Source organism: Arachis hypogaea, chromosome 10 (assembly GCF_003086295.3).
Source record: "Arachis hypogaea cultivar Tifrunner chromosome 10, arahy.Tifrunner.gnm2.J5K5, whole genome shotgun sequence".
In the NCBI taxonomy this organism is placed as follows: Eukaryota; Viridiplantae; Streptophyta; class Magnoliopsida; order Fabales; family Fabaceae; genus Arachis; species Arachis hypogaea.
In genome coordinates this window covers 11,434,194-11,445,601 of record NC_092045.1, presented here as the reverse complement: position 1 = coordinate 11,445,601, position 11,408 = coordinate 11,434,194, and the positions used below count along the sequence as shown (strand labels likewise).

Here is an 11,408-nt window from a genome sequence, read left to right as displayed (position 1 = left end):
AGTTTTCCAACTAAGTTGTTGTTGCAGTTCTGTAGCCCTCTTCTATATCTTCATTATTGAATAGTATCAGTGATTCCTCTTCTTCATGTTCAGTTGTTGAGGTGTGTGGTGTGGGTTCTTTGTTGTTTGACATTTGGTTTGGCAATGGAACAGGATTCTACCGACGTATGTCTAGCACTATAGCGATGGATGCACGATGTTGTACGGATGGATTCACTACACTCCTTCAAAATCCTAGGAGAGCTCTTGGGTCAAGGAAAGAGAATTTTGATCTGCCCCATATAATTTTTTCCCTTTTCTAGCACATCCTTTCATTTTCCAAAATTTAAGTCATATTGAGCTAAGTCCAGAAATAAGTCCGAGAGACTTTAACTGCATATTCTTACTAAGATTCTCATTATTCTTCTCTTCAACTTAGATAATTAATTCAAGTTTTAATGGATGTAATAATATCTTTTGCTCTGCATAATATCTTTCACTTTTTTTTTTAACATTTAATTCTTAATTCTGATTTTGTAGATATATTTTGAGTTTCAAATTTAAATTGCACACTTAGTTTAATTATGTATAGATGCAAATAAAATTATAATTAGTTTTGACTTTTTATACAAAATTCTTGAAAAAAAACTACAAATAAAATATTAAACATAGTTTTTTCAAAGGTTATAACCATAAGACCTCACAATGCACATACAAAATCATCGCCACCATTTTCGATATCATCAATTTCAGCATCCATGTCATCAAGATCAATGTCACCCGCAACAAATTGTCCACTGAGTTTTTTTCCCACTCCTAAATTCCTAGCCTCTTGAATTATTGAAAGTATTGACTCAATGCTTTGACATGATGAATCATCATCATCCGCACCAATATTTTGCAACTTGAATCCCCTTTGGTCCATCAATTCCTCTGGCAAGTTATTTAGGTACCACGGGTGCATTTTAACTTCAGGTATAGTTATTCTCTTCAATAAAATTAGAACAATTTGTCAGAAAAATTAGGTGATAATTTAATAACTAAATTACGCTAGTGATATAAAGCTAAATATTAATTATATCAATAATTACAATGTATTTTGATAATTATATAGTACCTTCTCTGGGTTTGCTACAAATATTTGAGATAGAAGGTGCCCACAATCCTTTGAGACACGAACATAGTTTGGAATAGAATAGTGGGCATTGAGAATTCTCTGTCAAAATATTAAAAATGATAATTAAAATTATAAAATTGTTTTAATAAATTATTATACTATCTCCACTTGTTCGTTGGGCAAATGCAAGCAAAGGCAACTAAAAGAAAATTTGTGTTTTGTCTATAATTATACAATATAGTAGTGGTTTAGGCAAAAACGTTTAAAACGTCTTTAAATAAGGATGTTTCATCTCGTTCATTAACTAAATTATTATATATTAAATTTTTTACTTAAAAGTATTGTCATTATTAAAAATGTTGCTATATTTTTAAAATCGTTACTCTAGTTTTGATACTAACTTTTTTAATTTGTTTAAAATTTAAATTTTTAACAAAAATTTTATTAAAGGATTATTTTATTTTTTTACTTTTTTATAAATTTTATAATAGTATTTTTCTACTTCCATTTCATTATCATTTTGATATTTCTCTCATTTTTTATGAATTTAATAATTTTTTTATGAGTTAAATTTTTATTTACAGTTTTTACAATTCTTTTAATAATCCTTTTTTTAATATTTGAAGATTTATATTTTAATATACCAATTCTTATTTTTAATTATTTTATTTTTAGTCTAACAATTCTTATATATTTTTGAATTTCTTAAATAAAATTTATGGTAAATTTGAGATTTTAAAAAAAATTATTTTATATTAATTTAAAAATTTGTGTCATTTGATTTAATATTAGTTAGAATTATTAATTTTTGGTTTATTAATTTAGATAATTTAATTATTTTTTATTAAATCTTTTAATTTACTTGTTGATTCAATTGTATTCATAATTTACGTTTTTATTATTAATCCACATTTTTTAAAACACGTTTTTTAATTGCGACCAAATAAACAACTTTGGAAAAAGTTGTTTTTGTTGTCTTTATATATGAGTAATGCCTATAAAATATATTATTTATTTTATTGACAGCAAAAAAAATCATTTCTTTTCTTATATCCGCAATCGTTATTAGTGTTATTGAGAGAGATGCTAAAAGAGTGCCCGTGAGAATCAAGTTAGTTTTTTTTATTACAGTATTTATCAATCCAATAAGGAAAGGACTAATTTGTTACAGATCTGAGCTTCATTTAAAGGTTTATCGTTGGCTAACGAATTGTTACACGCACAAAATGGAATTCGAACTACAAACCCTTGCTTAAGCAGACTAGTTAACCAACTAATAAACTAATCCATGTTGGTTGAGAGTCAACTTATTTAATAAGTTGGTTATACCATGTCAGCAAAGTTGTGAGAAGTTGTTAGATTAGTTCAATTACTTTGTAAAAAAGTAACTCAAATTCATTTCATTCAATATAACAGAAATTCTCTTATCTTTTAAAAACTTTAATTTCTTCTCTTTCTCTAGTCTCTCCATTCATTTTCTACAAAATCTGATACCTCACATAATATCAAAGCTGCAAATCCATGGTGCCTAAAGACAATTTGATTGCACCAAAAGTTCCTACAAACTTTTTTCGTCAAAATTTATTTTCGATATTTGCCTCCGTCAAACTCAACAAAGTAATTTTAAAGTATTGAAGAAACAGGCATTAATGTGCATCAAGATCAATAAACTCCAAAATCACCTTAATTTAAGAAAGATTCCTCAAAAGTTCAACTTAAAATAAGGTCAGTGCAAAAAAATAGCCTCAAGCTTTTATGGATTGGGAAGTTCAACATCACTGTCTTATAGCAAGCTCGTGTTTCAATGATGAAGCTTTGTCAATATAGTTGTTAAGTATGAATTTATATTGAAAATCTTGAAAGCCTTAGGCAGAATGGAACAAATATTAAAAAGTAAGCTTGAATTAGAATCACTAATAATGCAAGAGGAATTTATAAATATGATCGAAGGAGTGGAATTAGGGCCAATACAAGCACATGCCACTCAAAAAAATGAGAATCAAGATAGTTCAACACAAGGAAAAGACTATGATAGAGGTTGTGTTGGCTACAATAGAAGATGATATAAATGTGGTAGAGGTTTTGGCATAATAGGAGCTTCTAAAAAGGCAGAACTTTTGAAGATTAACTATGCTTTTATTTATTCAAATAAAAATTTGCTAATCCTTATAGCAACCTTTAAAAGCTACACCATCACTATCAATGTCATTTTGTAGCAACACACAAGTGACCTCTCAACCATCAATTTCTAATCTCAAGTCATTTTTGCATTGTCCCACTACAATGTCAGACACAACATGGTATCCAGATTGATGAGTTTGGAAAACTCTTATTTAATTTTGATAATGAACAAATATTATTAAAATATTTAATTACAAAATTATTAATTTAATCTTAATTTATATTTGCCTAATTAATAATTTTGTTATGCAGATTTTATATTGGGCCGAAAAATGAATTTCTGGCTTAAGCCCAATAACCAGCCTTGTTACATGTTTTATACTAAGTGGCTGAAATTTTATATTGATGGGCCAAGCTCAATGTTGATTACAACCAAGCCCATGGTTAATTTTTTATGAGAGCTTCCTATGCTTGATCCGAAACAAAAAAAATTCATCAGGAAAGCATATGTTATTACTTGGGCCAGATTTAATAATTGATGAAACTAAGCCCAATTATATGCAATGCTAATTCCTCATGCCTTACCCGAAAACAATGAGGAGGGAAGCCAAATTATTTTCAACAGATCCAAAAATTTAAACATGTGGTGGATTTCAAATTACACTCAACTATCATTTATTACATGGGAACTATGAGAGAGAAATTGATAAAGTGATTTGATTGCAAGCACCAAGGCTACACGTTTGTCAGTAAAAAGAAAGGGAAATTGATTCACTTTTATCTTTTGTTTCATTAACTACTATTTCTCTTTCCTCTCTCTCATTCATCTCTTTCTTGTTTTTCTTCTTCGGTCTTTGTCCAGTAAACCATGGACGCCGTGCTCATCAACAAAGAAAAAGAAGGAGTTGCATGCATCAAGACCATCAAGTTAATGATGGCAGGAAAAAGTAAAGTATGTAGTGGCTGAGATTTTCACCAAATGTGGTTAGATTTGGTGAGGTAATCTCGAGCTCTTCATGCTCAGAAAAGGAAGATGAAGATTCGGCCAGCAAGGGAGATTCTTGAAGCATGGCTTGTCTTTGATTCTGCTCAACCACCACAGGGAGTAGCTAGAGTGGCGAAGTGATGGTTGAAGGCAGAGATTGAAGCAGATGAAGTCATCATCATCATGAAGCATCAAGGGCCAGAAATCCATCTTGGAGAGCAAGCCAAGGATGGAGAGCCCGGATTGATGAAGGGTGATGATCAAGAAAGGACTAGAGGTAATTGCATGTTGGGTTTTGCATGGTTATCTCTTTTCTCTCTATGTGGCCGAACCGGTTCTGTATGTTGAAGGAGGAAGAAGTTGGTTCGGTTTTGGCTTCAATAAGTGGAGGCTCTTCTCTTCTATAATAAGGGTGGACAACCACTGTTTGAAGCAAGGAAAAAATTTGAGAGTGGCAAGGCACAGAGTTCTCAGAGCTACCTGAGCTAATAGATTTCTCTTCTCCTTCAATGTATTCTGTTTAGAATTTTTCTGTTTAATTTTGTCATGTCTTGAGTCTCATGGAAAAGGCAAACAAGTGAGGTTTGTATGAAAAAGCCATAGAGTGGAAAAAGGCAGAGAGTGCAAAATTAAAAGAAAAAGCCATAGATGTCTTAGAGGTCCTTTGTTCATCTATGTTGTGTATCATAATTATGTGGGAATCCCCTTGTAAGTTGGGTTAGCACTTTACAAGTTATAATCAGATTGATTATAGTGAAATTCCATCATATTTGTGATGGAGACTGGATGTAGGCTGCACTGCACTTAGCAGCCGAACCAGGATATATCTGGGTGCAATCTTCTTCTCCTTTCTACTCCATTTCTGTTTTCTACTACACACGAGCAAAAACTGATATTATCTCGTGCCAAGTGACGAGACAAAAAGAAAAGTCTCGTGGCAAAGGACGAGACAAAACAAAGTTGCTCGTGTCCAGTGACGAGCAAAAATAGAAAAGTCTTCTCTGAAGGTCAGCAAGTGTTAGCATCGAAAAAGGGGGCTAAGATTCAACCCCCCCTTCTCTTAGCCACTGAAACCATCAATTGGTATCAGAGCTTGGTCTCAAAGAGATCAAGCTTTGCAGCTTAGAGTAAAGATCCTCATGGCAGAAAACAGTGGCGCAAATGTGGTGTCTTACAATCTGGCTGAAGGTCAATCAAGCAACAGACCTCCCCTTTTCAATGGAAAAATTATACCTATTAGAATGAGAGGATGAAAATATTTGTACAAGCAGTGGATTACAGACTATGGAAAATTATCTTAGAAGGTCCTCAATTCCCATCTACCACAAGTGCTGAAGGAGTGGTCATTCTTAAACCAGAAGCAAGCTGCACCGAGGAAGATAGGAAGAAGGTGGAGTTAAATGCCAAGGCAATCAATCTGCTCAACTGTGCTATCAGCTTTGAGGAGTACCGACGAGTATCACGATGCACAACGGCAAACGAAATCTGGGACAAATTGCAAATCACTCATGAAGGAACCACCATTGTAAAGAAGACTCGGACAGACATGTTAAACAGGGAATATGAAATGTTTGCAATGAAGGAAGGAGAGTCCATTGATGAACTGTTCGAACGGTTCAACTTCATCATTGTTCGCTTAGATGCTCTTGGAATTACTCATTCAGAATCTGTGCTAGTGAGAAGAGTGTTGTGATGCCTTACAAAAGAGTGGGAAACAAAAGCTTTAATTATTTCTGAGAGTAGTAGCTTAGATTCCATGACACTTGATGATTTGAGAGGAAATCTTCTTGCTTTTGAAAACTCCTATTTGAAAAAAGATTCAAAAAAGAAAGGAATTGCTTTTTCTTCTGTGACTAACCCTCTGGATGATGAATCCAGTGATAATTCTTCTGAAAATGAGTTTGTGTTGTTTGCAAAAAAAAAATCAGGAAAATGATGAAACTCAAAGGCAAAGGCAGCAGCTCAAGGAGGATGAAGAAAGACCTTAGCAAAGTAATCTGTTACAATTGCAAGGAAATGGGTCACTTCAGATCTGATTGTCCCAAGTTAAAAAAGGAGGAGAAGCCGAAAAGAGTGAAGAAGAAGGGACTGATGGGCACATGGGAAGATTTGGAAAATGACTCAGATGATGATGATGAAGAGTCTGAGACTAAATCACAGCCTTGTCTCATGGCAAATGAGGTAGATCAGGTATCATTTCAAAACCCTGACACTGAAGACCTTCATCTTATGATAGACCACCTTTCTGAAAAAATAAGATGTTTTCTGTTGGAAAATCAAGAACTTGAACAACAAATCACCATTCTTAAAGCTGAAAACAGTTTTCTTAAAGAGAAAGTAAGAGAGGCTGAAACTGCTTGTGATCTTGTTGAAGAAAATAAGCAGTTAAGAGCCCAAATCAAGAGCTGTAAAAGTGACCATTCTGTTCTTGCATATGTTGACTATTTTAAGCAAAATGAAGAGTTGCTTAAAGAGGTTAAAAGACTTAAGGAAGACTTAGCCAAGTTCACCCAAAGTTCTGAAAATTTGAATCAAATCTTGGCTAGTCAAAAACCTCTTTATGATAAAGCTGGGTTGGGATTTTATAAATCTGAAAAATCACATTTTGAAAACATTGCTTCATCTTCAAATGATACAAAGCATCAAGACCCAACTTACTTTAACAAAACAGCAACTCCAAGGTTTTGTAGGCTATGCAATCGAAGAGGTCCTTTTCCAGTTCAATGTTTCTTTGGTGAAAGAATGATAGGTGATAAAGTTTACAAGGTTGTTTTTTATTACAATGATTTGGGACATAAGAGATGGTTTAACGTGAAAGGATCCAAGAAAATTTGGATACCTAAGGTCACTTGAGCTTATTTTGTAGGTATGCCTAGCTTCCAAGAAGAAAGAAAATATGTGGTATATGGACAGCAGATGCTCTAGGCATATGACCGGAAAGACAACCTTCTTCATAAAGCTTGATGAATATGATGGAGGGCTTGTCACTTTTGGAGATGATGCAAAAGGAAAAATAGTGGCTGTTGGGAAAGTTGGTAAAAATTTTTCATCTTGTATAAATGATGTGCTTCTTGTAAATGGTTTGAAACATAACTTACTTAGTGTTAGTCAACTGTGTGATTTAGGTTTTGATGTTATTTTTAAGAAGTTTGTTTGTTTGGTTGTTTGTGAGAAAACTGGGGATATTTTATTTGAAGCCAAGAGATGCAACAATGTGTATGGATTAACTCTTGAGGATTTAAAGGAACAAAATGTAACATGTTTTACATCTTTTGAATCTGAAAAATGGCTTTAGCATAGAAAGTTGGGACATGCTAGCATGTACCAAATTTCTAAGCTAGTTAAAAAGAATTTGGTTAGAGGAATTCCAAACATCAAGTTTGATAAGGATCTTACTTGTGATGCATGTCAATTGGGCAAGCAAGTAAAATCCTCTTTTAAATCAAAGATGGAATCTTAACCAAAAGGCCATTAGAAATGTTGCATATTGATCTTTTTTGTCCTACTCGAACTCAAAGTTTAGGAGGTAAACACTATGGTCTTGTAGTGGTAGATGATTATTCTAGATTTGGTTGGGTACTTTTCCTTGCTCATAAGAATGATGCCTTTCATGCCTTCTCCACTCTTTGCAAGAAAATTCAAAATGAAAAGGATTTAAAAATTGCCCATTTGAGAAGTGATCATGGAAAGGAATTTGAAAATCAAGATTTTGAAAAATTTTGTGATGATTTAGGAATTTCTCATAACTTTTCATGTCCTAGAACTCCCCAACAAAATAGGGTGGTTGAGAGAAGGAATCGAAGCCTTCAAGAGATGACTAGGGCTATGCTATGTGAGAATGAGATTTCTAAATTTTTGTGGGCTGAAGCTGTGAACACAGCATGTTATATTTTGAATAGAACAATTATTAGAAAAGGATTAAAGAAAACCCCTTATCAGCTATGGAAAGGAACCCCTCCAAATCTTAAGTACTTTCATGTTTTTGGATGCAAATGTTTTGTGCTTAATAATAAAGAAAATCTTGGAAAGTTTGATCCAAAATCCTATGAAGGAATGTTTGTTGGATATTCCACCACAAGCAAGGCTTATAGAATTTATCTCAAAGAACATAGGACTATAGAGGAATCCATACATGTTAATTTTTGTGATTCTAACTTAATTCCCAGTACTGTGATAGATAATGATTCAGATGGAGAAGGAGCTAGAACAAGCAAAGAAAATCCCAAATCTGTCCAAAATGAAGAATCTGCCAGTCCAGTTTTGTCTCGTCAGATTGAAGGAGACTTTTCCAATTTGTCTCCTGAGCAGGCACGAGCAACTGAAATAGTGAGACCACCAGAAGCTCATCAAAGCTCTACACTTATCCGAAAGCCTAGAGAATGGAAGTCCATGAGGGGTTATCCTCATGACTTCATTATTGGTGATCCCTCTCAAGGAGTAACAACAAGATCCTCCACCAAAAGGCAAACCGAACCTAGCAACTTTGCTCTCTTGTCACAAATGGAGCCCAACAATGTCAAACAAGCTCTTCAAGATCCATCATGGGTCAAGGCCATGCAAGAGGAGCTTGCTCAATTTGACAAAAATGAGGTTTGGACACTAGTACCTCATCCGGATGGTAAGAAGGTAACGGGTACTAAGTGGGTGTTTAAAAATAAACTTGGTGAGGATGGACAAGTTGTTCGTAACAAGGCTAGATTAGTGGCCCAAGGTTACGATCAAGAAGAGGGCATTGATTTTGATGAGTCTTTTGCTCCGGTAGCTAGAATGGAAGCAATTAGGTTGCTTCTTGCATATGCTGCCCATAAGGGTTTTAAAATGTTTCAAATGGATGTTAAGTGTGCCTTCCTTAATGGTTTTATTGATAGGAAAGTGTATGTGGCTCAACCCCCCGGTTTTGAACATAAAGAATTTCCAAAACATGTTTTTAAATTAACTAAGGCTCTTTATGGTCTTAGACAAGCTCCAAGAGCTTGGTATGAAAGGCTTAGTGCCTTCTTGTTGGAAAACCATTTTCAAAGGGAAACCACCGACACTACTTTATTCATTAAAGCATCTAATGATGATATCCTTCTTGTTCAAGTTTATGTTGATGACATTGTATTTGGTTCGGCCAATGTTTCCTTGTGTGAAGAGTTTGGAAAACTCATGAATAGTGAGTTTGAGATGAGTTTAATGGGAGAGCTTACTTTCTTTCTTGGCCTCCAAATTAAGCAAACTCCTAGTGGTACTTTTATTCACCAAGGAAAGTATGCAAAAGAACTTATCAAAAAGTTTGGCCTAGAAAATTTCAAATCAATGGGCACTCCTATGCATCCCAATACTAAACTTGAAAAGGATGATGATGGCCAAGATGTGGATGAAACAAGGTATAGAGGAATGATAGGTTCACTCATGTACCTTACCTCCTCTAGACCGGATATAGTCCAAAGTGTGGGTGTATGTTCAAGGTTTCAATCACATCCAAAAGAATCCCACCTTACGGCTGTTAAACGCATCATTAGATACATTAAGGGAACCTGTAATTATGGATTATGGTATCCTAAATCTGATGACTTTTGTGCAGTAGGTTTTTGTGATGCAGATTATGCGGGAGATCGAGTGGATAGGAGGAGCACCTCCGGCATGTGTTGCTTCCTTGGAAGCTCACTCAACATGTGGTCAAGCAAGAAACAAGCCACAGTGGCTCTATCCACCGCTGAAGCCGAATATGTTTCCGCATCTGCATGTTGCTCACAATTAATTTGGTTAAAAATACAATTGGAAGATTACAAATTAAAATCAATAGTATACCCTTATTTTGTGATAATATGAGTGCTATAAACATTTCAAAAAATCCTGTTCTGCACTCAAGAACTAAGCACATTAAGATAAAATATCATTTCATTAGGGAACATGTACAAAAGGGTACTATTGATATTCAATTTGTAAAATCTGAAGACCAAATTGCTGATATTTTTACAAAACCTCTCTGTGAAGACAGATTCTGTACCTTGAGAAAAAGTTTGGGAATGCTTGATTTAAGTTTCATTGAAAATTTGTGAATGTGTGACTCTGTTTTGTTTTGCTCGCAGGTTTGGACGAGATGAAAAATGACATAATGGAAGAGCTATGATTAAGGGGGAGGCAATGCAGAATTCAAATTTTTTTTGGGCCCCACCAAAATTTCATGACCCCACCATAACAGTTTTGTTAGTTATCTCTCTATGCAAATAAGAATCTTCTTCCTTGTGTCATCATATCTTCTTGGAAGTGGTTATTGTCAAATCAAATCCCTCTCTCCATCTAATCCCTTGATTTAAGGCAACAACTTTTCAGTTTTAGATTTCAAAAGTTAAAAGGGAAATCATCTTTTTGGGTAATAACCACCCCATAATGGTCATCAACCGCCCACTAATGATCATTATTTCAACCATTCTCTCTCTCCAAGCCTCATTTAATGCGTCACCCACCTTGCTTCTCTCCCACTCAATTCGGTTATCACCCCCAACCTTTCATATTTCATTCCTCCATTACCATGAAAAAGAAAACCGCGCCAAGAACGAGTGAAAGAATTCTTCTTTCTCAAAAACCATCAACGCCTCAAACCCACACTCATATCCACATTCATTCAACCTCATCATCTTCTCTTTCACCACCGTCCAAACAAACAACCACCATGAGAAAGAAGGTGATTGCCCACAAAAGTTCAGGCCGAGACAAGAACAAGAAACCTGTAGTTGAAGAAGAAGAGCAAGAATCTCATACTTCTCCCACTCCTTCACCTCCACCCTCATCACCGAAGAAGACTACCCCCGAAAAAAGCTCACAGAAGAATCAGGGGTTTGCACTCAATGACACGACTGAACCTCCAAACTTGGAATCCATGAAATTCAGAGACAAGTATAGCAAGACTCACTCTCATTTTGATCCAAGCAGATTTAACTCCTGTACCTCTTTTGAGTTTCACAAAGAGGTTATGGAGAAGCGTCATTTGTGCACTACCTATCTTGTTAGCCTCGAAAATCTCAAGAGCACCAACATCTCCTCTCTATTTGAACTCCTCAACTGGAAGCCTTTGCTCCTCATCAAGAAACCAGTCTACCCAGGTCTTGTTCGAGAGTTTTATGCTAATATGCGACTTATTGACGGTACCCTTCATTCCTATGTCAAAAGGGTTCAAATAGCCCTTGATGCTGACACAATTGGAGCGGCCCTGGGCTTCAA

The 11,408-nt window shown here is 34.9% G+C and overlaps 1 protein-coding gene across 1 annotated transcript in view; it reads right to left on the bottom strand.

The window, feature by feature from the left end:
- Positions 1 to 556: 556 nt before the first annotated feature.
- LOC112715155 (serine/threonine-protein kinase SAPK1) overlaps positions 557 to 11,408 on the bottom strand; it is a 38,782-nt gene continuing 27,930 nt past the window's right edge. Inside the window, exons 8-9 of the mRNA XM_025766922.3 lie at positions 1,097 to 1,195; positions 557 to 967 (exon numbers count right to left, since the gene is read on the bottom strand). Of these exons, the coding sequence (XP_025622707.1) occupies positions 680 to 967; positions 1,097 to 1,195 (387 nt within the window). The 3' untranslated portion in view covers positions 557 to 679. The remainder of the gene's footprint in view (positions 968 to 1,096; positions 1,196 to 11,408) is intronic.